This window comes from Labrus bergylta, chromosome 22 (genome assembly GCF_963930695.1).
Source record: "Labrus bergylta chromosome 22, fLabBer1.1, whole genome shotgun sequence".
NCBI classification, from domain to species: Eukaryota; Metazoa; Chordata; class Actinopteri; order Labriformes; family Labridae; genus Labrus; species Labrus bergylta.
Window position 1 is genome coordinate 6,599,405 of NC_089216.1, and position 25,604 is coordinate 6,625,008.

Sequence of the window (25,604 nt, forward strand, 5' to 3'; positions counted from 1 at the left end):
TATGATGGTTCTTATGATGGTTCTTATGATGTTCTTGTGATGGTTCTTGTGATGGTTCTTGTGATGGTTCTTGTGATGGTTCTTATGATGGTTCTTATGATGTTCTTGTGATGGTTCTTGTGATGGTTCTTGTGATGGTTCTTATGATGGTTCTTATGACGGTTCTTGTGATGGTTCTTGTGATGGTTCTTATGATGGTTCTTGTGATGGTTCTTATGATGGTTCTTGTGATGGTTCTTATGATGGTTCTTGTGATGGTCGGGTTATATATGTCTGTTGGGTATCGTGCACTTTGGGTTCTTTTCTGTTGAATTGTATTTCATTATTTTTTGTATTTTACATTTGTTTGTTCTTGCTGTTGTTTCTGTTCTTCTGTGTTTGGTTTAGTTTGCTTTGTTCTTGTTTTTGCTGTTTGTCAAATCACTTTGTAAACCTGTGTTTTTAAAAGGTGCTATATAAATAAAGTTATTATTATTATTATTATTATTATATAGACCTAAATAAACATTTGCAATAATAAGAAGCCTACTCGTTTAGGAAGGAAACCAAATTAATGAATGTAAAGCGTCTTCAGTGTGGATAAAGTTTTGGACGATTGAATTGTTTTCTTTTACCCAGCAGCCCCCCTTCCTCCTCTCCCCTTTCAACTCTGCCGACAGAAGAGAAAAGTCGGGTCAAGTGTTGCACCTCAAAAGTTTGTTTAAAAATGTGTGTCAACATAGTTAGTTAGTTCCTCAAATATAAATATGTGGAAATGCATCTTGTCAGGCTCGTTTTGGATATCTTTAATTGTGTTTTGCTTTTCACCTGGACCCCAAAACGTCGAGTTGAACACCTTAACCAGCGAGCCACCTTTACGGCCTGCTTTCACGGTAAGAGTGGGAATTTCAAAGTCATTTTAATTATTGGTTAGAATAACACGGTAATAGCAAATAATAAGGGATGCAAAAGGTAATGACCATGTGGTTTTATCGGCTAGAAAAAATGTCGGGTGTGTAAAAAAAAAAAAAGTAATTTGCTCGCTTACTGCATTAATTAACATCAATTAACGTTAATTGAGTAATTAAAAGTCAGACGGTGAACTATCTTTTGTTCATTTGCTTAGGTTTTGTGAAATAAAATGGTCGTGCTGTGGACTAATGTTGAAATTAAGATTAAATGGAGAGGGAAAAGGTTAAAACTGCTTGACTTGGCTTCAGTACCTGGTTAATGGCGCACTACATTTGGGGACTCGTTGGAAGCCTTTAGACGAGCCAACAAAATATATTGTTTTTGTGTTTTACTTTCTAGGTATAGGCCTACTTTGTTAAGTGGAGCAGATGACAGCAGCTGAAACAGATTTAAGGTAAGTGAAATTAATTTGACTCAGTCCTGACTGCATGCTTTTTGTATCATGTTCATTGGAGAGCAGCTGTTATGCTGTTAAGTGTTATGAGGCTTTCTAAATTGTTTTACAGAACCTTTAAGATATACTATTTTACCAGTGATAATATTCACATCAAACTACATCTAAAAATACTTTGTGTTTCTTTTTCACTTAATTTTTTAGATCTATATTTTTTGTATAAACTTTACTTCTTTATTTACTTTCACTACACATTCCCATCCACAATGGGGGGGGGGGGGATCCCAGCATTATCAAACCTAATTTCTATTTCCTTTGCTGAGCGAGTACAGAACAAAAATAACACAAGTACCCCTCATTTTGCTCGTCTTTGTTTAGCTATGTCATCTTCATTAAATTGAATATATTATTTATAGGAAAATTTAGACAAGCAGACATATAGAGATAGTTCAATTGAACATTACCAAGGTAGATACATGCATACATACATAACCCACACAGATATACCCCCTCATATAAATAGTGGAATAGATACTCTTCCAATGACACAGCACCAGGTAACAATCGAGATATCTTCCACACAGCCCTGTTCACATAAACTACCTGACAGAAATAGCCATGGATAAACCCCCTACCCAATGTTCCTGTAAAGCACAAAACTATAACAAGTTCCCTTTGGCCTTAGTATGCCATGTTCTTTCTCGGGGGAAGATTTTAACCAAAAAAATAGAGATTTATATGCACACTTACATTAATAAACCATCATCATATTTATTTTATTTTAAGAAAATCTCAACCTAAATAGCCACGCTTAGCCCTTAAATACTTAGATTTAATGGAGAGTTGTATGGTCAACACATGACTCATAACAGACGACTTTAATCATAACTGACTTTTTAAACTTTGTGGCCCTACATTAAAAACAAAATAGTTTGTTCGTGGGAAGGCTTTAAATTATGCGACTGTAGTCCTCCAATGAGAGAAGCTTTTTAAACCCCTCCCCCGAAGTGGTGCACAGCAGCCCGGCTAGCTCAGTCGGTAGAGCATGAGACTCTTAATCTCAGGGTCGTGGGTTCGAGCCCCACGTTGGGCGCAGTACTTTTTTTGTTTGTCATGTTGTCTTGAGGTTTTTATGCTGCGACTATTATGTCTTCTTTATTTTTTTTTATTTTAAACAAAAGTCCAAATGGATTGGATGGCTGTCTTTTGTATTATCTAAGATTTCTGTGATGAGCGTAATAGAAAAGGTACGTCCCTGGGTGGGCTTGAACCACCAACCTTTCGGTTAACAGCCGAACGCGCTAACCAATTGCGCCACAGAGACATGAAGCCCCCTTCTCCACGTCTTCATTAAAAAAAAAATTCTGTGGTAAATAGCACAGTTTAGCTAGTTTGAGTTTCTACAAAGAACATGGCAACTTAATAGATTCAAAGCATGATGTCCTCTAATGTGTCTGGACTTGTTCAGGTTCAGGTAAAAGTTGTGATGTAGCATGTAGGGGTCTGCCTTGTGAACCACATAGACTTGGGTCAGTACTTTTGCAGGGAGAAAACAGACCCAACGTGAGCCTAATCGAGGTCTGGCCTTGGGCACCGTAGGGCTCGGGTCAGGTCGGGTTGCAGACGTCTACTTTAAACTACCAACGCAGTCCCTCCAGAAACTTGCAATATTGCAATCTCGACTACTAAAGCAAATTCAACAAATCAGCGCAATTTGGCCCTGCAATTTTGTAGAATATCTGCAACACCCTTTAGTCTCCTCTCCCCCTAACCCCAGCACGTTTTCATATACGTCGTCAAACTCTCGTCATTGTTGTTGGTTGAGAAGATGAGGATGTTCAACTCGAAACACTTACATTTACCTACAAATATTACCACTAAATGATGTTTTGCACCACATAAAATAATGTGGTGAAGCACAAACGAAAGTCATCACTCGAGAGGCACTTTTCTACTGCAAAACACGATGTAGGAATATTCACTTTTAGTTTACACTACAATTCTACTACAATTCACTTACCAGACGCTTTTATCCAAAGCGACGTACATCAGAGAGTAAGTACAACACAAGCAAGGATCTAGAAAAAAGGGAACAATGTCAGTAAGCGCAAACAATCAGCTTTGAGTCTGATTGGACACACAGGTGCTGACAGGCATTGCACAGAGGCAAAGCACAACATTGATTGATTTGAATTGCCCCCCGGTGACAAATAAAGTTTTTTTGAATTGAATTGAATTGAATTGAGTTCTTGAGAGCTCTAATCAGTATAGAAACCGTCTTATAAGTCATCGTTATCAAACAAAAACAATCGTCACAACCATCATCATCATCAATAATATCGAGACCATCATCATTAAGTTAGTAGGTATTCATGAAAGAGCTGGGTCTTTATCTTTTTCTTAAAGGTGCAGAGGGACTCTGCAGATTGAATGGAGTTTGGAAGTTCATTCCACCATCGGGGGGCGACAGAGGAGAAGAGTCTAGTCAGTGTCTTAGGACCCTGTTGTGAAGGTTGGATCAGACGCCTTTCATTGGCAGAGCGTAGTGGGCGGGAGGGAGTGTAGACCTGGATGAGAGAGTTAAAGTAAGGAGGAGATGTTTTGTGTCGCTGTTTTGGAAGCGAGCAGCAGAGTTTTAAATTTGATGCGAGCAGTAACTGGGAGCCAGTGTAAGGAGATGAACAGCGGAGTGACATGTGCTCTTTTAGGAAGGTTTGAAGACCAGTCGTGCTGCTGCATTTTGTATCATTTGCAGGGGTTTGATAGAGCATGTAGGAAGACCTGCCATTAGAGAGTTGCAATAGTCGATGTGTGATATCACAAGAGCGAGAGTCTAGCACAAGCTTAGAGACTTCATCCTCAGTCAGAGAGGAGAATGAGTCGAGTGAGGCACTTTTGGTTGGTGCCTTTGGGCTGAGTTGGTCAGGCTCAGAAAACTGGTTACTGATGGTTGCAACCTTTTCAGTAAAATACGAGGCAAACATGTCTGGTGTGAACAGATCGGTGGGTGGAGGAGGAGGTGGTTGAAGCAGTGAGTTAAAAGCAGAAAACAATTTACTTGTATCTGTGGCATTGCATATCTTGTTCTGATAATATGTTGTCTTGGCCGTTTTCAGGCTGGAGGAGAATGAGACAAGTCTTTGCTTATAGTCATTGAGGTCAGCGGACTGTTTGGATTTTTGCCATTTTCAGCCCTGCTCTTTGCTCTCTTATGACTTCCTTGAGCGAGCAGGTTTGGACACCAGAGGGCAGAGCTTGTTCAGAGATGAGCCTAGTGTGGAGCAGAGTATGTCTGTAGCCTCGTCTGTAGAGAGTGCGATAAAGACCTTTTGGGCAGGCATGGCAGCTATTACCTCATGAGACAGCTGAGCTGGCTTGAGCGATCGCATGTTTTGGTGGTATGACACCATTTGTGGATGTGCCTGAGGGAGTTCCGGCAAGGAGATTGTGAATTGAATAAAGAAGTGGTCTGATAGATGCAGAGGGGTGACAGTCAGGTTTGCTGTCAAGCAGTTAAGAGTCAGGATTAAATCAAGAGTGTTGCCAGCTTTGTGGGTAGGAGGAGTTGGGACCTGCGTGAGGTCAAATGAGGAGCAAGGAAGTCTTTTGCCTGGGCTTTATCTGTGTATATTCATGTCTCCCATCACAATTAGTGGTGTTCCATCATCAGGGATTTCTGAGAGTAGCATGTCCAGTTCCACAACAAAATCATTCAGATTACACCCTGGTGGGCGGTAAATGATAGCGATGTAAATTTTAATAGGAGCAGTAACCAAGATTGTGTAATATTCAAATGAGGAGTTGTTGCTCAGTGGAAAGAGTTTATTGAATTTCCAGGTATTAGAAATGAGGATACCTGTACCACCTCCACATCCAACAGAGCGGGGTGTGTGTGAGAACACTGTGTCAACAGAAAGAGCAGCTGGTGTGACTGTATTTTCTGGGCGGATCCAGGTTTCAGTAAGGGCAAGTGCCTGAATGTCTGACATTTTTGCAAGTGCTTGAATGAATTCAGTTTTATTCACAGCAGATTGACAGTTCCAGAGGCCAAAAGTAAATGAAGGGTGGGTAGAAGAGGCTTTCTACTACAATGCAGAAAGACAATACACTACCCGCTCTGTCATTTGAAGAACAGCAGGGCAGAGGGCAGAACAGTCCTGCCTGAAATAGGCCATGTAGAAGGGGCATGTTTGTGCATTTTTGCAAAATAAGCTATTTTGTCCTCAAGTAAAAAAGACAAAATGGTTTGACGATGGAAAGGCTGTAATAATCCAGCAGGGCTCTCCGTAGGGAACTGCATGTTTCTAAACCCTTCCCGCAAAGTGTTGCACAGCAGCCCGGCTAGCTCAGTCGGTAGAGCATGAGACTCTTAATCTCAGGGTCGTGGGTTCGAGCCCCACGTTGGGCGCAAGTCTTTTAGAGTTAGAGGCTGTGATTTTCAAGACACAAGCAGATATGTTGTCCACATTTCTAAGTATAAGGTAACACTATTTATTTTCTGGTAAATAGGAAATGATCAGGCAGTTGAACTGATTTTACAGTGTCTTCTCTGGCATTAGCAGACAAGCTGTTAGTGCTCACAAGTAGGAAAACGGCAACAATATAAAATAATAAGTGGGGCCAAGAAAGAGACTAAAATGTGACACCCAACTTTTTGAGTGTCTTGAGCTCTAACCACTGAGCCTATCAAACCATGATACACCCCTCCCTCAACAGCAGTGATTCTGTGCAGCTTGTGTCTGTCTCATTTCCCCCCAGTGCAGAGATAATATACCTTCACAAAGATCAAGCTGCATAAAATCATTAGCTGCGACAAGACATCTAAAATGCCACGCCCAACGTGGGGCTCGAACCCACGACCCTGAGATTAAGAGTCTCATGCTCTACCGACTGAGCTAGCCGGGCTATGGACACCCTCTTTCCCCCCACTGAATGATTGTCTTGTGCACATACGCTGCTGTCTCTGCAGGGTATGTCCCAACCCCCATTGTTGCAGAGCACATACATAAAGAGTGAGTTTTGATCTACATGTAGCAACCTTGTCTCTGTGGCGCAATTGGTTAGCGCGTTCGGCTGTTAACCGAAAGGTTGGTGGTTCGAGCCCACCCAGGGACGAGACTTTTTTTTTTTTGAGTGCCCTAAAAAGCTTCCATGTGCTTCATCGGTGTGTCATCCATGTGCTTGTTTTGGATCTTTAGTCAATGAAACGCACATTTCTTTTGCGGTGAAGACAATACCAGTACTCATGGTTGAGAGTTGAAACACTATGATATCGAAGGTTTGTTTTCAAACCATTTACCAGGTGTTTATAAGGAGAGAGGCAAACTGCTGGAAATGTAGATTCTTCAAAAGGTGACATAAAGGCAGAGGTGTCTTCATTAATCAGCCACCTTCCCCCACTCTGCCGACTGTGTACTGCGTGTTTCTGTTCGCAGTCAATTGACTTCTTTGTGGTTTTGGTTTAGAGATCAAAAGCGACGTCCCTGGGTGGGCTCGAACCACCAACCTTTCGGTTAACAGCCGAACGCGCTAACCGATTGCGCCACAGAGACGATGTTGCTACCTATAGATGACGAGTCCCTCTTTGTCTGTGTGCTCTGCAACAGCGGGGGATGGTGACATACTTAGCAGAGCCACGGAGGGCTCTTGGCTACAAAAAGCATGCTCTATTTCTAGATAAAGACAAGCCCCTGTGAGGTACTCTCGAGCACTTTATCAAGCAGTTTCAAGGATATTGAGGATAAAGTTAAAAACAACAACCTCTGATCTTTAGTGTGACAAAACAAACCTAACAGGATAATTGTTTAAATAACAAGAGAAGGGAATCTGTTGGTAAACATAGCAAGGCATTCAGGAAAGTCCAGCTAATTGGTTATTAAAAGAAAAAGTTGCAGTCAGTGTTTGAGGATGCTAGAGATTAGTCGAATGTGTGTTGAATGTTGTTATCCTGGAGAATCGCCTGCAATGTGTTACTCAAGAAGTTGGAATGGTTGGGTGGAGTCCCCCGATCCACCGTCGGAGGTAGGACCGGAGGCAAAATGTAACTTATGAGCCGGCTGGGTGGAGCAGTGCTGTGTGTTTGCATGCCTGAATGCATGTGTATGTAGAGCTCCCATTGTGTAATTACAAGCCGTGACTTTCACGCCTCGGCAACGCCATAACGAATCCACATACTGGAACACCTTAACCCACTGAGGTACAAGGCATTTTTGCCCTTTTTTTTTTTTTGTTTTACCCAGATATTTTTAAACTTTAACTAATATATGATGAAATCCGTGGTGTATACTCTCTGATCATGGAGTAGGAAAATGTCATATCTGGAACATATCTTATCTCTGGAATTGGACCATCAGAATGTGGAGTTCAGATATTTTTCTGATATGACTGATGTCGTATATTGAATGCCAAATATACACAATTTCTGGAATCAGCATATCGCATGATACAACCAAAATAAAATCCGGAAAGTTTGATACGTCTGGTATCAGTGGCAGGAAACCTCAAGATATGACTTCTATCTTCACTTTGGATATTTAAAGGAATTATTCAAATATGATCAAAGTGACTGCGGATACTCACTGTTTATGACTTACAACCGGATCATATCTTATCTCCAGAAACTGTTTGGCATTGGCAGAGTTTTTCATGGGCGCAACCCACATACTCAGCTCTGCTGCTCATCCCACAAATGCATGTTCCTTACAAAAGTGGCATCATTTAAAAGGGAAATAAACAGGCTTTCCAACGGTAGAAGATTTATTGCCAAGAAGCATTGTTACAACAAAGAAATAATCTACCAAACATAAATGTCCTTACTTGATGTTCAGTTGTTTTTTTTCAAACGTAAATTCGCTAATATTTAAAGGTGAGTGTAAACAGCTAGCTTACCTGCCTTGTTGACGTAAATTTGTTTTTTATTTGTTCAATATTGATAAATGAAAAATGATTTTACTTTGTAACCAAGTTATCTAATCTATCCAGCTCTGTTTCACCTTTCAGTTCAACAAATCACGCCTTGGTGGGGCACTGTCTGCCCAAATGAAGCCCAATTTAGTGGCTAGGAGGACCCCCAGCTCTTCCTATTCTCCATCCTCTGTGAGGACCCCCAGTCCCTCTCCTCTACGGCGTCTGTGAGCACCACCGGCCCTGCCCCATCCTTTGTGAGGACCACCTCTGCAGCCTCTATGAGGCCTTGCCCCATCCTCTGTAAGGATGTCCCACCCTTCTGTAAATACCAGCCCTGTAGCCTCCTCTGCTATAATTATATTTTATTTACGAGTCCATTATTGGCACACCTCTGTTTTCTCTAGAGTAGCCTTTAATTTATCGGTTCCTCCATCCTCAATATGTGTACATTTATTCTTAATAGTGTACGTTATGTACTTTATACATTTTCTGTAGTTTTTTTTGGTTCAGCAGTGACTGAATGTTACTTTTTATAGGCACGGTACGTCATGTCTCTTCCTACCTTCTTTTAGGCGCTGCTTATCAACAGGCAAGGCAGGCAACAGCGGCCTAAAAGGTCCCCAACAGGCTCTAGAATCGCCACAGAGTCCCAGTGATGACAAGCATTAAAATGAACTAAAGAAAGGGTTGATCTTCCTCTTGATGGTCTTGTTTGTTTTTGAAGGTCTTATGGAGGCATCAGATATAAATATAAGTAAAAAAAAAAAAACTCTTAACAGTACATTTAATTCACAACACAACCTTCTGTTTGATCTTATTTAGTTAATTTATTCCACATGATTGTCATGAGTTTTTTATAAAACACACCGCTACATGAATATACTGTAGACATAGGCCAACATGCAGCAAGGCACCGATTTCTATCAAATAAAATAAAACAATTTCCATCACACATGATCTCATTTAGTACAGCATTCAAATTTAGGTCAAGGAAAAGTGAAACCTTTTCTTTTACAAATATCCACATTTCTGATTGAGAAGTAATTCAAATACAGCTTTATTTAACGGTCCACTGTTGTCATTTCAAGTGTTACAGTAATGACTACCGGTACATTTGGCTGATGTAATAATTAACAGTCCTCAAATAGTTAGCATGAAAAGTTTCTAATCATGGCGTTTGACATGATCAGGAAATGTAGTGCAAATAAACAGTATGTTGTCTAAAAACAAGGTCTATTTGAAATCAGCAAACGCTCACTGGCTATGATTTCGATAATACATGGCTGCCACCGTAACTTAAAAAATCAGAAACCATTTTCAGTCCCTTAAAAACTCTTAAACTCTACATCTGATCAGGATCTACAGTAGCTACTGACTTTGTTGGGCAAAAAAAAAACATTTAAGTTCTGACTTGAAGCCTCAAATAACAAAACATTTGAAGCATTTTAAACACTAAGAAGGTCAAATTTGTGTTCTGTATCGGATCACGAGGTTTGGTGTGTAGATGAGAATCGTGTCTGCCTGGGGGATTTCAAAGGAACTGGCGGTACGTGTCTAAATCACACCAGTCCTACTTCTCAGGTCCTAGCTCTGACTCTCTCAGATCCTGTCCTTGCTCCCCGTCTGATGCTCCGTTCTGGGCCGACGTGTTCTGATCCTTCTTTGAAGTGTTCAGGGCCAGCTGCATAGCCCAGACGCTCAGAGGTCGCATGTATGCCAGGGAGCGGTAGATGCCCTTCTCGCAGTAAGCTTCGGGAGTCTGGAAGGCCATGCCCAGCCTCTCCCAAACAGTCCGATAACAACCCTCTGCTGTGCGCATACCCTCCTCATGCATACCCTAAGAGAGAAGGGAGACGGACAACAGAATCTGTAGCATCAAAAACTTGTTTTTTCTGTCATCTGTTGAATTGCTATAAACCCATTTGTGCCTCTTCGGCATTATTTCTGAAAAAGTTTACTCATCTTTTCCTTTACATTTTTTTGTAGAAGTAACCTTTTTACAGAAATAAAAATGTATTGGTTTTAGTTTATTTAGCTTATTATGCAACAATGTGACAATGTAGTCCATGATTCGGACCGGCGAAAACAATCTGTAGGTGTGAAAACGCCCTAATATGAGGCATTGGGAAACAAGGCAGCAGTAAGGCGCCTCTGTCATGGTGTTAGTTTTTGATACATTGGGTGTCACTTTGTGTTTGTTTCCCCTCCGACTGTTTTCTGCTTTCTCTCCTGCAGTGTGTGTGCAGTGGAGGGCGTGGCTGGCTGAGCTGGAACGAGAAGCACCTGAATCTCATCAGGTCATCACTCAGGCCTTAAAGACAGATCAAGACTCAACTCCTGTGCCAGATTATTCCCTTTGCAGTCGGTAAACTGTGTCACACTACTAGCCTTAGCTTGAAGAACTTTGAACATGATTTTTTTGTTCTTGTGTCATGGGCTGACCGGTTTTCTCTTTTTGTGGATTTCTGTTTGGCCTTGCTGTTTTTGAGTTCTCCTGCGCCAGCCCATCTTCTGTTGCCACCTACTGCTTTAAGACTTTTATTTTGCTACAAGCTACATTAAAACATCTTAGGACTGACTTTTGTTTCCGTGTTCTGCATTCTGGTGTCCAAACCCTAAAACGTAAGGCGCCTCCTCATAAAAACTTTTGTGTCTTGTGAAATTGCATAATTCCTGAGGGTCAGACTTTCAGGCAAAAAAAATCATTAATTCTAGGCTAATGAAGAAACGTACTCACTGAGTGTACAATGAAATAACATATCATGGTAGTGACAAGATTCAGTACACACACACACACTCTTACCTCATGGATCATAGTGGCAGCCAGTCCATACACCACTCCAATCCAGACCTCGTCTGACTGAACACTGGAGCGGTCCACCACTCCTTCAGGACGCATTCCGTTAACCGCCCCCATCTGACCCCCAGCAAAGCTCATCACATTCAAGTCGAAGACAGATTTAAGAGCGCTCTGGATTTTTTCTTTGGGAAAAGCCTGCAAGGAGATAAGAGTGATGTTGAGACGACAAAGCTTTCAACACTTTTCTGATCTGAAAACATTCCTTTATAAATGTTTGTGTAGCTTGCAGCTTTAGGCAAAGGATGACATGTTTGCTAATGTAAAAACATGTTTTTTTAGAGAATTCCTCGTCACTATCCCAGTGTAAAAAAAAGAACATAAAACCAGCTGCATAAGATGGATTATGTTTTTGTACTGCTAGTAAAGGATAAAAACTGTGATCAAAGGCTAACTGTTCGCTAACGTTTGCTCATGTTTAAACTCACCTGGTATTCTCCATCTCCAAGTCCGGAGGCTCTCAGGAACCAGTGACCAGCACACTGATCCGACATGACGCTGTTAGAAAGGTCTCTCCCACTGCTGTCGTAGTTATAGTATTTGCCTGAATGTGAAAGGAAAATAAAGAGGACGCGTGTTAAGTCTCTATGATTTGACTGCAAAAAAACTTTGTCTAATTACACTGACTGTGAAAGATCTGATAACATCCACATGACATCAAAAGCTTTACTAACAGTGCTTTCACACCTGAACAAAGTCCTGAAAAACTCCTGAAGTTTCGCTTTGAAAGTCTTTAGAAAGAGTGCATATTGTGGAAAACAGCGTCTGCTCACCGTTCCACAGCAGTTTATCAAAAGCAGCGCTGCCTCTGTCCAGGATGTCCCTGTAGCGTTGGAATGTCTCCTCGCTGTCCACCAGACGAGCCATCTTGCACATCACACACAGGGACGCCAACCACAGCCCGCCACAGTACGCACTGAGAAATACAAACACCAGAGTCTTATTTATTGAAAGATTTTGGTGATAGTTGTCTTAAACTGAATTTATATAGTTTAAAAAAATCTCACCAAAAGGAGGGATTCCTATGTAGTAGAACAAATAATATTCATTTTCTTGTTGTTTTAATTTACCCCAACTATTCTGCTAAATCATGTTCTATTTGTTCTTGTAGAATTGTCTTATTCCCATCCCAATCAGACATATTTTCATCAGACCTGATTGAGGTTGAGCCAATCGCATCTATTTCTGTAACAGCGGAATCACGTGGCCTTTTGTAAACATCCAAAATGGCAACGTCAACAAATAACAAACAAGACTATTGTTGGTCATTATCTCCCATCATGCCATATCTCTGGTGGTTGTTCAACTAGGAGCTAAATGGATTGCACGTTGGAGGTAGCTGACTAGCTTAGCAGCCCACTGCTGCGTCACAAGTGTCGTTTTGATTGGTTCATACAGATCTTTATTTGTGTGTCATTTGAATGTAAAAGAAATGGAGCGTTTTAGTCCATAACTATTCATCCTCTTACCTTGGTCCAGTCACAGTCCAGCCGTCATAAGTCTGGTCTGCGTAGCCAGAGTTCTCTATCAGTCCATCTCCATCCAGGTCAAACTTCATCTCTGACTCCATCACAGCCTGGAAGAAAAATCAGCAAAAAACAAAACTCTTAAGCATGTGATAGAAGCATATTCCAGTTCTGTTAACACGTCTACAGATGACTCCCGATCGCAATACTTTTAAGCCCATCTGCTCAGTACTACCTGGCAGACTGGCCACATGTCCCGGAGGTACTGCGTGTCCTGTGTGAGATGAAAGTCCCTGTAGACCTGCAGGACGAACTTCAGGTTCAGGTCCTTCCAGTCTGCAGTGTCGTGGATCAGGTAGGCGTTCACCCTCTGCCAGGGCTCGTCGTCTACAGACACAGTCATCGTGTTTTTTTGTCTGCTTCAAAGGTTGTACATTAAACATCACTTCCTTTGAGGTCGTTATTGATATCATGTCTCGTACCTGGATCGCCGATGTCGTGAGGCACCACGTTTTTGGCCTTTACAGGAGAGTGAAGGCCGCTCATCAGGTGGAGCCTCTCTGTGGGGTCTACACTGACCACGCTGCCGGCTGAGCACAGATTTAATGTTGCTTTATCTTATACATGACACACGTTTGAATTATTGATAATAAAAAAACTACACCCACCGATATCATACTGCAAACTCAAGGCGAGTTTGGGCCACAGCATGATGAGAGCAAAGGAGGCGTAGAAGTGCACGTCGTATGTGTTGTACATTCTGTACTCCTGACCTGGGGAAATAATCAAAGCTTAGGAATGTCACTCATCAAGCACAGATAAAAGATGTTTTATATAGCTGTGCTTTTATTGAGCTGTTTATTTATTTTTTTCACACTTTTGGATGTTTTAAATTGTTTTAAACCTTAATATTTTATGTTTGTACTTATAAGGTGCACCATGTAGATCTGGTAGTAAAATTGGAGAAGTGAAGCATTTCTCTGCTATATTTTCTGAACTAAATACACAAACTTGGGTCCCTGGAACTTTGTTAACGCTAAAAAAAGCTAGGTTACATTTTCACTGTAGCGGACCCCCCCACTAAAACTTCTCGCGTAACATTTTATCTTCAAACAGGGTTCCAGGGACCAGATTTTCCTCCTTATGAGGACAGTTTGTGTATAGCGTTATGAACATATACCCCAGAATCTGTGAATTTCTCCCACTTTCACATTTCTCTACCAAAACTCCACACGGCCCCTTTAAAGTCAGGGAGTGCCACCTTCATTTCATTGTACTGTTTGTGTTTCCGTATAATGAAAATAAATCCTCGTTATATTTGTATTCTTTATTTACCAGAAGTTTACTTCAGCTGTAAGAGTACACTGCTGATTGCACTGTTACTGAAAGTACTTAATTATATTTGATTATCTTTCATGAACACCGACACACCTAATGATGATGATGATGGTTTTGTTTGATAATGATGACGATATTTAGATTTTGGTTTTCATGCTGATCAGAACTGTGAAGAACGGCTGTCAATGTTGAGCACTTCCTGTCAGCACCTGTGTGTGCGATCAGACTTTGTTTGCACTTCCTGACGTTGTTTCCTCCTCTCTACATGTTAATCTTGTGCTTGTGTCGTTCTTACTCTCTGATGTTTGTCACTTTGGATGAAAAGCGTCTTCTAGCTGAATTGTAGAATAGTAAGTGTAATTTTCTCAGCAACAAAACTAAAGCATTCGAGGAGGACGTTATATTCAGTACCTGACTGTCACACTGTATTACCTTCTGACCACACACACACACACACATGTTGTGGTTTGAAACAGAAAATGTATGTGCAACAATGACTCTGAAACTGTCTGCTTCCTCATTTAGGCAGTGAGCAGAGTTTTTCTAAACATAGCTTTGTTATGTAGGATGTTTTTTTTTTTGTTTGTTTCTCACACACGGCGGAGATCAAAATCAAACGTTTATAGGCGTTACTCATCAACGTGTAGCAGCTGGTTTTATTGATATTTTAAAGTTACTTCTGAGTTTATATACATTTCCAACATTTGAAGGTGATTTTTTTAAAATATCTTGTTTATTTGCCCAACGGACCAAATCAAGAAGACACTCAGTTTAGAATCATATTGAACGTGGAAATAGAAATAAAAAGTCTCATAAGAGAAGCCGAAACATGGGATTCATTTTCATTTTTCAATTAAAAGGAAATGGAAGCTCGTTAAAATGAGTCCAAATAGAAGCCGTTTCATTTCTCATTGCTCAGATTCGTTTCTCATTCATCTGCTTGTCCCTGTGTCACTCACCTTCCAGGTAGGCGAATCGTCCGTACTCCTTGATGACGTCAGGCTGAGCTGGAAGCCCGCCGTCCTCGCTGCGGATGCCGCCGCTGACGTCAGCATCCTCCGGCAGCTCGGTCCACACCGTCCCTCCGTCGGCCACAAAGTACAGCTCGTTAAACAGAGCCGACTTGTACCAGGGGGGGAGAGAACTGCAACGCAACGAGAGAACGTATTGTCGACCAACAAATGAAGAGTTCATCTCTGATTCGCCTTTGAGAGATGTGAGCTACCTGTCCTGCAGGATGGGTCTCTGCCACTCCTCAATGCTCCTCTCCCAGCGTCTGTAGTGTGTGAGTGCGTAGTGACTGAGCGAGGGGGAAGCGTCTGCTTGAGTACCAAAGTAACGAGTGTATCTCCTGGAGAGAGAAACAAAAAGAAAACATGCTCAGGGCGACATCACACATTTTCTGAAAAATCTTGATTTTTGCACTGAAGGTGACATAATGAGGTCCATTTTAAATATCCTTCAAAATGAGACACCATCAGTTTCTTTGCTCTTAGAAAGGGTTGTTTATTCTTTGGAGGATAATGTTGGATGCAACTTGTGAAAGATCCATGAAAACATCTCAAACTGCTGCAAGAGGAACATCCTTCAATATATCGCCTTCACTCCAACTTCTGCAGAACAACAAACACCGTTAAAAGAGTTGAACTTTAATGGTCCATGTAACCTGATGTGCTCTCGCTCCCTTGAGCCGAAGGTGATTTTGGGCATGTCCCAGGCCAGGCTGAACTCCACCGTGTTGTGACCCTGAGCCGGCACGGAGCAGCCCACAGCCAACGCTGCCGCCACCTTCTCTCCTTTAGGCGATGGTGGGCTCGAGCCTGCACAGGAAATAACAGAGAAGAGGAAGGAAAACAAGAAGAGGTTAGTAAAGGATGTGAAGGAAATCATAAATCTGTTTCCACCTGGTATCACAATGTGTCCTGAGTGATTTAATTGCAGTTTAACAGCGTCATTCATTTGATTACATTCGTCTCCATGGAGACAGATGTAAACAATTGTGATCTGATCCCACTTCCCTGCTCCTCCTGTGAAGTGGACTCACAACGGAGAACGCAAGAGTGGTTGAACATGGACGGAAGTGTTGACGTCACACATTTTCCTCCTTTTGAAACAAGTTTAAATAAGTCTCAGAGCTTCCCAAAACATGTCTGTGTAGTTGTACTTGTTGTAAATCCACTCTGATCCTGTATTTGATCATGTCTATAAACCCCTCTATTTCAGCCCTGCTCAGAACAGGCTGTTTCTGTGTCTGTACCTTTAAAAATGTAAATGAACTGTGTCTGACCACGCCCCCTTTCTGGAAGTGCTTGGGTGTCTCTGGCTTTCTCGCTCCACGTCCTATTGTTTACGGTGAGAAGAAGGACTCAGAGGGCAGAACAAACACCTAGCTGTGGGAGTGTCACCCACCTGGGGGAGGGGCTACTGCCCTTTGTGATGTCACAAAGGGAAAATCTCCAAACGGCCTGTTTGATCACACATTTTCTGAAAAGTGGAGCAGGGAAAACACAGAGAGGATGGACTTTTCTCTAATCGTTGGGGGGTTTGTAGATGGACTAGAGACACATATTAGTGTTTGAACAACATGGTGAATAATATGTGACCTTAAAACTTTTTATGAAGTTCAGTATGTGGGGACTTGGGCTGGGAACAAGAGGGTCGCCGGTTCAAGTCCCAATATGGATCAAAGTATGGAATTTGAGACTAGTTGCTGAAGTGGTGCCAGTTCACTCTGAATTTCACATCAAGGTAATAAACTGTGTCTTCTTCCTCTTCTTCGTCTTATAAAACTGTGCTGCTATTGTTTCTTTCCATTGCACTTCCTCTTTCCACCTTTTTTTTTTTTTTTTTTTTTTTTTTACTTCTACATTTGATTCTGCTTCATCCCTCCACAAACCTGTAGGAGAGTCCAGCCGTCCATCAGTGATGAGGTCACTCCACAGGCCGCTGCAGGTTCCCTTTGGACTGAACGCCGTCTGGTGACTGACCATCCTGTCAGGCTGTTGAAACGGTACACACAGTCATTTCAAAGCCAACTCTTAATGCTCGTTAAAGCGTTTTGGACTTTTGTGTTTGTAATCCTGTTTATTGCTGGTGAACTACTTGTTCTACAAAAAACCTTGGAAGCTGTTTAAGTCGGAACATTGTGAATCAAACCTGCTCTCGGGCTGCGATGCTCAGAGTGTAAGGGTTCACTGTAGTGCAGTGGTGTAGTAAGACCCCGGACACGGCCTCCCCCTCCTTCTCCAGGTGGAATGGTTCGTTCCAGTGTCCCCCGCTCTTGTCGTCCTTGTGTCCCGACCCGTTGACCATGGTGAACATGATGGAGACCTCCAGAGCAAAGTCATTCTTGTTCTCGATGTCCCACACAAACACCGCCACGGGGAGGCTCGAGTCCTGAGAGGAAGCAGAGAAATGGTGGAGACTTTCTACAATGAGTGAGAAGCCCGAGTCCCCGCCGGCTGCCCTGTTTACATTCTCCTTTTTAAAATCAAGTTCCCATGATGCCTCAGTCACCTTGTAGTCATGCGGGATGACGGGGGAGATCTGCCTGCAGGTGAGCGTCACATTCTGTCCCGGCAGGTGGTAGACGGTCCAGGCTCGGGGGTACAGGGCGTGGTAGAAAGCGTACTCCCCACAGTAACCCCAGTTCCAGCCTTGTAGTGTGGGCGGACGCTCCACCGAGAGCACCTGCTGGTAAACCGTTTGGCCACCTCGCCGCAAACACACTGTAAACTAACAAAGAGATAAGGACATGTTTTAAAGGATGCTTTTTTTTTTCTTTTTAAATGTTAATGTGTAGGTTACATTTTCCCAGAATGCCCTCTGATAACCCCCTTGGGGAAATGTCTGAACCTAAAACAAAGCACTCAGCCAGTTCTGCAAGTTAAAAAAGCACGATAGAGACAATGGAGCGAGCTTTTCCAGGATGAAAAAGAGTCACGCCCGATCCTCAAACAGGACTCTCTGCTGAGGCTGGGATCTGTTATCTGTGTCTCCTTTCAAATAGATTCATCTCTGCTTCAACTCCTAATAGTTCAGCTTTCGCACGACATCAATGATCAGAACATCAGAGAAGAAGAAAGTAGATCGATACATGTAGACTGAGGACCAGGAGATGTTACTACATAAGCAGCCCCATAGAGGAGATAAGCGCCTCCTTCTTATCTGCAAAGTAAAGCAGGCGGCGGGAGTTGTCGTTGGACTTTGTTTGCAGAGATTGGAAATAAGTCAGCCGCTATTGTGCAGGAAGTAAATAGAAAAAAATATATATATAGAAAAAGAAAGCTAGCATCCTGTAACGAAGTCCCTCTGTGTGGTTTCAGATGTGTCTGTTTTAGGATCCTGTTCACCTGGTTCGCTGTGACCGTTTTGTAGTGGTACATTCCAGGGTTGAGCTGCCATCTGCAGAACTCCCCCCTCCACCCTCGCGTGATGGTTCCTCCTCCGATACCGCCGAGTGGAGCGCCTACAGATTATGGGAGTGAAAGATAGGCTCGTCACGATACCAGAACTTGAAACTTTACGACGCCACGCCTGCATAAATATTGAGGCTCCTGCACCAGGTCGTAAAAAAATTCTAGATTCATCGGAGCGATTCAGGATATGCCAGAATGTTTTTTAGGGCCAATTTTTTGAAACAAGAATTCATAATTTAGCAATGATAAGAGAGAAAAGTGGTGAAGAAAGGCAGGACACACAAGTATATATCCCTGTGGAAAGGCAATAAATGCATCAATTTCAATGAAAAGTCTTAAAACAGGGAATTCAACGCGAGAGTACAAAGTATTTCATCTGACACTGTACGAAATCCGCTTTAAAAGACCTTAACTTTGTAAACTCAAGAGGTCAACTGAGGTTTTGTCCCAGATTAGACAGAATTATTGATCAGAATTACACTAGTATTCCACAACACCCTGAGAAATGACAAAAACGTGTTTCTTATCCGTCTGAAATTCAGCCTGCGCTCAGAGAACGACGTAAACTCACCGTATATTTGGCGCAAGGGCTGAGCGCGAAACATGTCGATGAACGGAGCTTTCTTTTCCACCTGTGTCTTCTTGTACCACCATTTCAGATACCTGAGTGAACACACATGAAGGATACAGCCACTGGTTACCTTTCTGTTACTAAAGGAAGTCATGAGTCAAAGGGTTCTGAATAGAGACATTCTTAATGTTATCATCAACTAAAGAAGCACGTACGCTCAAGATTCTTTTCTAGCTTGTTCTTTTGTAATTTGAGCCAAAAACTGGAACAAATTGTCAATTTGCACACACACTGAACTAATCACACACACACACACACACACACACACACACACACAGACACAATGGAGGGAATTGTGCAACAGCTTAAAGCAAGTACTTGTAAGGCAAAGTGAATAGAATTCAAAGTGGCAGCTTTCCACTTTATCAGACCAGTGTTAACAGAGAGTGTGTGTGTGTGTGTGTGTGTGTGTGTGTGTGTGTGTGTGTGTGTGTGTGTGTGTGTGTGTGTGTGTGTGTGTGTGTGTGTCACACCAGGATTGTAGCAGAAAATGATCTTAATGATGTTACATTACGAACGTCTCCTGGAGGCTTTGAAGACAAAGGTTAAAGTCAGTTTTAACTCTGATTGTGGACATTCAGCTCCAGGATGTTCGGAGCAAACGCACCGAGGAAAACTTGTGACGTTAGCGTCCGTTTCACTTTTTTAAACGTCCGTCTGGACTTTAACACAACTTCACACCAACAGCTGGGATGAATGTCAATATATCACTCTGCCAACCTTAAATTATAAGCAGACTGCACCATGTCAAAAAGTCATCTTTTGTAAACTCAGTAACTTTACACTTTGTGAAAATCACCTTCATCTTAAGATAGCTTGAAATACGTAGCTTAGCTTATTAACATATTCAACCCACCAGGAATCAAATCATATCTTTACTGTTAGATGTTAAAAAAACATCCCAAACTGATTCATTTCACAAAGTTAATAGACACACATTTTATCTGTGATGAAAGGTCAATTCTTCTTGTTTTCTCAAGATCCTGACGTCTTTATCTCGTTATCTCAGGATGTCATCGCTGGTTATCCCCCCCATGATGACTTCATTTCCTCGAGATCCAGACAAAAACAGCTGAATTAACTCGTATTTAGGGATCAAGTTTACTGCCTGGTCTTTCCGTGGCCTTGGCGGATTTGTTTGTATTGACTGTCTGAGTTTAAATCTCTGAACTGGAGCAAAAACAAACGAGGTTTAAAACGTTTTAATCAGCCTAAAACTTTGCCCCACTTCATCACTTTGGGAGAAATCACCGACATTTCCTTTTCCATGAATCTTAATACTTCATTTATTCCATCATTTACTTTAAGATGGTGGCAGATGTGTTGTTAACTTAAACTGAACATCACTGTCGCTCACTAGCTTCACTTTTTCTGCGTCTTCAGAAGTCAAACCAGGTCAAACCGCTGAGGCTTTGTGGTCACCTGGTTTGACTCCAACATAATGAATCAAACATATTCATCACAAAACGCCTTCTTGCTCTTTGTGAAGAAGATTTCGTGCAACTGTAGAACCAAAAAAAAAACAAAAACTTGACCACATGTTGCTGCTGGGACAAACAATAACTTCACAGGAAGGCGATCTAACAATGGTCTGCGCTCCTCTCAAGAGGACATGAATGGGATGGGATTATTTGAGGCTACGTCAGGTGATGCTATTGTGATGGCGTTGGTGGTGTTGTGCACGTCAGGTGGAACGCAAACAATGGTGCTGACCTTGACAGCACAGTCGTCTGCACTCTGTGTACGAGCACAGCATGCCGCTAACTTGTGCTAATCACACGGTCCACTTTTAGGACAAAAAACATGAAGTCCTACAGAATGATATCCAATCACAAAACACATTTCACATTCAGCAGATGGAGGCAGAAGTAACGAGAAGGGATAGATCAGATCTAATGTCGTATTTGATCCAATATTGAGATAATTTACAAACAGGATGTTGGACTGCCTGCGCCGATCCACGAAGACGTTCAGACTGAACTGTAAGCGCCCACAGACTGTCTCCATGACGACGTTCAGACTGAACTGTAAGCGCCCACAGACTGTCTCCATGACGACGTTCAGACTGAACTGTAAGCGCCCACAGACTGTCTCCATGACGACGTTCAGACGAGACGCTCCTTCTATGGTAAATGGACACATCGGACGGGGATCGAACCCCCAGACGACCGACTCTACTTCTGTATGATCAAAAAGTACAACTCCTGCCCTTCAGTTTAAAAGATTTAATTTGAAAACCTCGCAGTTGTTGCTGCTTCCTGTTTGAAAGTTCAGATGCATTACTTTGGAATCATTTGAATTGTATGATTTTCATTTGTTATTATTTTTAGTTATTTACTCTTTCAGTGAGAAAATGTAATGCTGAGTGTACTGCAGCTCCGTGTAGCCTTTACACACGACGCCAAGACCGTTAATAACAATATTAGTCATGGTTTAAAAACATCAGTTTCAGTATCGGTACATACAGGATCAGAATCGGATCAGAACTCTATAGAAGTCACACTTTTACACTTTTAAATATCTGCACTTTCAACTCCTCACATTTAAAAAAAAAAAAGCATCAGACCTTTTTTTTCGTCAATAACTGACCTGAACATTGGAACAAAGCTAATATTAGTTGTTTTCATTATTATTATGATTTATAGAATTCCAGATGATTCAAGCTACTTTCACTTTAACATTGCAGGTACTGTTCAGAAACTGCTTTTTTAAAATCTTTTCTACACTTCTTTAAACAAAAGGTATCTAAACTTCCACTGCAGGAAAACAAGCTTACTTTCCTCCTTATAGCTTGAATACATTATATCCAGAGGTGTAGTGCAGGGTATACGCAGGTATATCTTTTGGAGGGGGGGGGGGGGGGGGAGTATACCCATTTCTTTAGGCACCACTAAACCATAAATGTGTAGCATGCATAACAGTCCACTAAAAGCACAGATTATTGACCAGTTTTTCCTTCAAACTTTCCTCGCAGTATGTCCACTTTTCCTTCTACAGGCAGGCCTCGCTGTGGTGTAACACATTATTCTGTCGAACTCAGCAGACATGCATTGCTTCAGCTCCTACGTGAATGATTTAGGGCTGAAGGTATGTCTCCATTCCGACTTCATTAGCAGCCCCGTTCTAACTCTCTCTCCTGCTGCTCCTGCTTTCTGACTATCACGTTACACTGTGTAATAATTAACTAAGGGCTGCCAAGCAGGTGAAGCAACAAAGGCGCACCTTGAAGGAGAAATTTGCGTTGATTGTAAGCTTATGTACGGCTCCTTTATGAAGCGCGACACGTCTCCCTTAGCAAACATGTAAGAAATAATAGACAGAGGAGCGACAAAGGATAGGATAGGAATACATGTAAAGTAAAAACGACTTTTTTTTAAGTCAAAGCTGCCTCTTTCATTCAGGTTATAATCCACACAAATAATTAAAAACTACAAAAACCAGCTTACAGATAACATGTGAAGGATTTTTGAGTCCAGCAACAATCCTGAGATTGGCTGAATGTCTGTCTATGCGTCTCAGATGTCAACGGGGAAAACAGAGCCGACCAGCTCCACAGATGTTGAGATCTGCAGGACATTGTTTCTTCTATCGCTGCAGGGTGACTTTTTATCAAACGTGCTGTACAAGCAGGCGGATCGTGTTTGTGTTTGTCAGCTGCCTTCACTGCTGGACAAGTTTTTGGATACAGAAACAGACTGCATCTTGGACTTAAAGCTGACCTAAAAGAGCAGAAAACCATTGTACGTTTCCGTTTCCTCCAAGGCCACCAGGTGTACTTTTTCCAGAGCATCTATAGAACACACTTTGTGGCTCGATGGGCTTCATGAGGGAACGCCGCAGCGCATCTTTCATCTGCACGACATGGCACGGCACAAGTTGCAAAATAACTTTTCAACCCTTTGATCGTGCGTTCACGCTGCTCGTGCCGCCTGCGTACAGAAACGGAAACTGACTTCATAGGTTGATCGCTCGTAGGTGCAGCACCATGGAAACGAAGGTATAGACACCAGGTTGCTGTGGCACACAGGAAGCGTAAACTGAGGTTAGAGTGTGCAGATAGAGGGAGAAATCTTAAAGCTGTGCTCAGAGGTTATAACATGTTAATAAACTATGAATTTGGATTGTTTTGCACGTTCATTTCCTGAACTTGGTGCAGGAAAAAGTAAAGTTACAATGACTACAAATGGTTCTAAAGTAACTTCTAGACTTCAGATCTGCCTCGGTGACAAGTGAAATGCAGAATCAATTTGGAAAATGTCTGTTTTTGTTTTTGAGTCCTTCAAAGGATTGGATCCATCAGTTATAAATCTTTGTAATATACTCTGCCCCCATGGTCATTCAGGTACAGCTCACAACCATTCCTCCCAGTCCCGTATTCACATGGATGAAGCATAATCATTTATAAGTGTTACAACTCTGTCATAAATTTAAAAAACATTTATGTAAACTGTCATTGTATTTTATAAAGCTTTTGCTGAACAAACACATGAATCGTTTTTTGATCTTTTGTCCGTCAGTGTTTTATTCATGGACTCTGGACTCTCCTCAAATGCTTCATATCCATAAAATCTGCACAACCCTAGTGATTAATCCAAACTGAGGAATATTCTTGTTTCACATTAAATCCTATTTTAATTCATTTGAAGATCCACAGATGTTCCTTTCATGAACATCTGTTTTTGATCTGTTTTTATTTCTCCAGGCTTCCTTATAAAGAAACAGGTTTTTCCACTTATTTATTCTAATTGTGAGGAATGTTAATACGCCTTTTATTGCATTAACCCTTTAATCGTTTGGGTATTTCTTGTCGATTCTGGATGTTTTTCAGAGTTTTTCCAATTCAGGGAACCTCTTTGGAAGTCAGGTCGAACTGCTCAAATGCTGTAATGTGGGGCTTTAGTTTACCTTAGTGTGTGTGTGTGTGTGTGTGTGTGTGTGTGTGCTGTTTAAACAAGGTGACTAAACTCAACATGACACGAGCAGATTGTCTGAAGGTCTCACCTGATCCCGAGGCCGACGTGCTCCAGAACATTGGACAGCGAGACGTCTTTGGCCTGAAAGGGCTTCCTCTTCTCCTTGAACTCATGTGCCAGACAGATCCGCCAACCCTCCTTGGGCACGCCACGTCCCATTTCTTTGGAGACGTACCTGCTCATCAGGTCTGCAGTGGACTTCTCGCCCCAGTCTGAAGTCATCTTTGCAGGATAAGCAGCAAACCAAAAAACAAAAACAAAAAACTGAGCGATGAAGTAATGTGTAGGTTCCACTGCCTTTTGTCAACAGTCAGTTTCAGACGGCAGCTGCATGAGGCTTTGGAATATCTGAGAGGATCAGAGAAAGAGTCTTTTTTGTTTGGTAAACCGGTTGTTAACTTGACAACACTGAACACCTCCAGGGAGCAAAGGGGGTTAATGATTGCTCCTTCAGGTAGGAGGTCCTAGTGCCATTATAATTGTCCAGTCCACAAGTGCGTATATCCCCTACAGCTCAGCAGGTTCATATCCTAGGGGACATTTTTGCACCAGCCTCTTGATTCCTGTGTTCAGAGATGACACAACACTTTGCCACACTTTTGCATGAAGTCCAGATCTGGCTGGATGAATGGATGCGAGCAGAAATCCCGTCAGGAAGTAGGATGCCGATCCCATTCATTTAGCACCTAAAATAAGACCAACACAATGATATAATGATGAACAAGTCAGTATTAATTGCACCTTGTGAACATAAAGGAAGGCCGATATGCATGCATCTCAATAACCGGCGGTTTAGCTGCAAAGCCGCAGACTGACACCTTAACCATTAATCATGTAATGTGAACTCCATTCACCTTTGTTTACAGTCCGGGATCAGTAGCTGCCTTTACTAGCTTACTCGCAGTTAAAGGAAGGAGGGAATATATAATTGTTATTTAAAATACCGGAGAGAAAGCGACATCCCACTGCTGCTGAAATCCGACTTCTGTCAGAACCAGAACCCTGCAGCTTCTGCTAGCACTTCGCTCAATGCACTGTGAAAGATTTTCCCTCTTCACGATCTTTCAGGTAACAAAATATTTCCGGCTGTACTCGTAGAACCCTCTACTTTGTCGGGTTATGGCATAAAAACTTTAGCTAAGATACTTATCTTGCATTCACTTAAAAAACAAAGGACAGATAATGCTGTTTGACGTTAAGCGGAGTCAAAATTGGCCGCCAGCCTTCCAGTATGTGGTGCCTGACAAGCATGACTTAGGGACATACTGAACACCCGGCAATGTACAGTCGCCGCTGAGCCTGTACCATTGCGAGTAGAAAGGGGTGCTCGGTCATCTAGACAACTCAAATATTCCTTTTAAAAGATAGACACGACATTTTTGATGGCGGTATTAACACGAATAGCTTTAACTGACGAGTTATCTAGAACCTACGGTGAAAATACGCAAACATTAAGGCCATTTGTGAATACTGAGTTTAAGCTTCGCCACCTGTTACCATAGCAACGTCCCACCTCGCGTTAAAAGTGCCACGGGACGTTTTTTTTGTAACTGGCCGACAAAAAAACATTTCCGAAAAATTTTAATTTCTATTTTTATTCTTCAGAAATGTGTTATAAAGATTTTTATGCATAAACGACGGTAAACAAAACACAATCTGAAAGACCATAT

At 42.0% G+C, this 25,604-nt stretch overlaps 1 protein-coding gene, 1 long non-coding RNA gene and 6 other non-coding genes across 9 annotated transcripts; 4 read left to right on the plus strand and 4 right to left on the minus strand.

Annotated features, from left to right (window-relative positions):
- The first annotated feature begins 668 nt into the window (after positions 1–668).
- LOC136177337 (uncharacterized) lies at positions 669–10,829 on the plus strand. The gene is made up of 4 exons (XR_010664968.1): positions 669–872; positions 1,291–1,345; positions 8,345–8,551; positions 10,487–10,829. It is a non-coding gene; the product is annotated as an uncharacterized lncRNA (long non-coding RNA).
- Positions 2,366–2,438, plus strand: trnak-cuu (transfer RNA lysine (anticodon CUU)). The gene has a single exon. It is a non-coding gene; the product is annotated as a tRNA-Lys (tRNA).
- On the minus strand, positions 2,596–2,669 carry trnan-guu (transfer RNA asparagine (anticodon GUU)). The gene has a single exon. It is a non-coding gene; the product is annotated as a tRNA-Asn (tRNA).
- trnak-cuu (transfer RNA lysine (anticodon CUU)) lies at positions 5,681–5,753 on the plus strand. The gene has a single exon. It is a non-coding gene; the product is annotated as a tRNA-Lys (tRNA).
- trnak-cuu (transfer RNA lysine (anticodon CUU)) lies at positions 6,178–6,250 on the minus strand. The gene has a single exon. It is a non-coding gene; the product is annotated as a tRNA-Lys (tRNA).
- Positions 6,387–6,460, plus strand: trnan-guu (transfer RNA asparagine (anticodon GUU)). The gene has a single exon. It is a non-coding gene; the product is annotated as a tRNA-Asn (tRNA).
- trnan-guu (transfer RNA asparagine (anticodon GUU)) lies at positions 6,824–6,897 on the minus strand. Its single transcript has one exon. It is a non-coding gene; the product is annotated as a tRNA-Asn (tRNA).
- Positions 9,019–25,127, minus strand: gba2 (glucosidase, beta (bile acid) 2). Of its 2 annotated transcripts, none has more exons than XM_020640340.3 (18): positions 24,879–25,127; positions 23,963–24,620; positions 18,902–18,993; positions 18,265–18,380; positions 17,429–17,647; positions 17,069–17,308; positions 16,809–16,911; positions 15,579–15,732; positions 15,138–15,263; positions 14,872–15,056; positions 13,243–13,347; positions 13,057–13,164; positions 12,810–12,961; positions 12,578–12,684; positions 11,882–12,024; positions 11,537–11,652; positions 11,055–11,246; positions 9,019–10,088 (listed from the first exon to the last, which is right to left on the minus strand). In XM_020640340.3, the coding sequence occupies exons 2-18, from the start codon at positions 24,154–24,156 to the stop codon at positions 9,822–9,824; spliced, it is 2,619 nt and encodes an 872-aa protein (XP_020495996.1). In that variant the 5' UTR covers positions 24,157–24,620; positions 24,879–25,127; the 3' UTR covers positions 9,019–9,821. The 2 variants fall into 2 exon arrangements, with proteins under 2 accessions (XP_020495996.1, XP_020495995.1); XM_020640339.3 differs by having other exon boundaries at positions 24,789–25,127.
- Between the last annotated feature and the right edge of the window lie 477 nt (positions 25,128–25,604).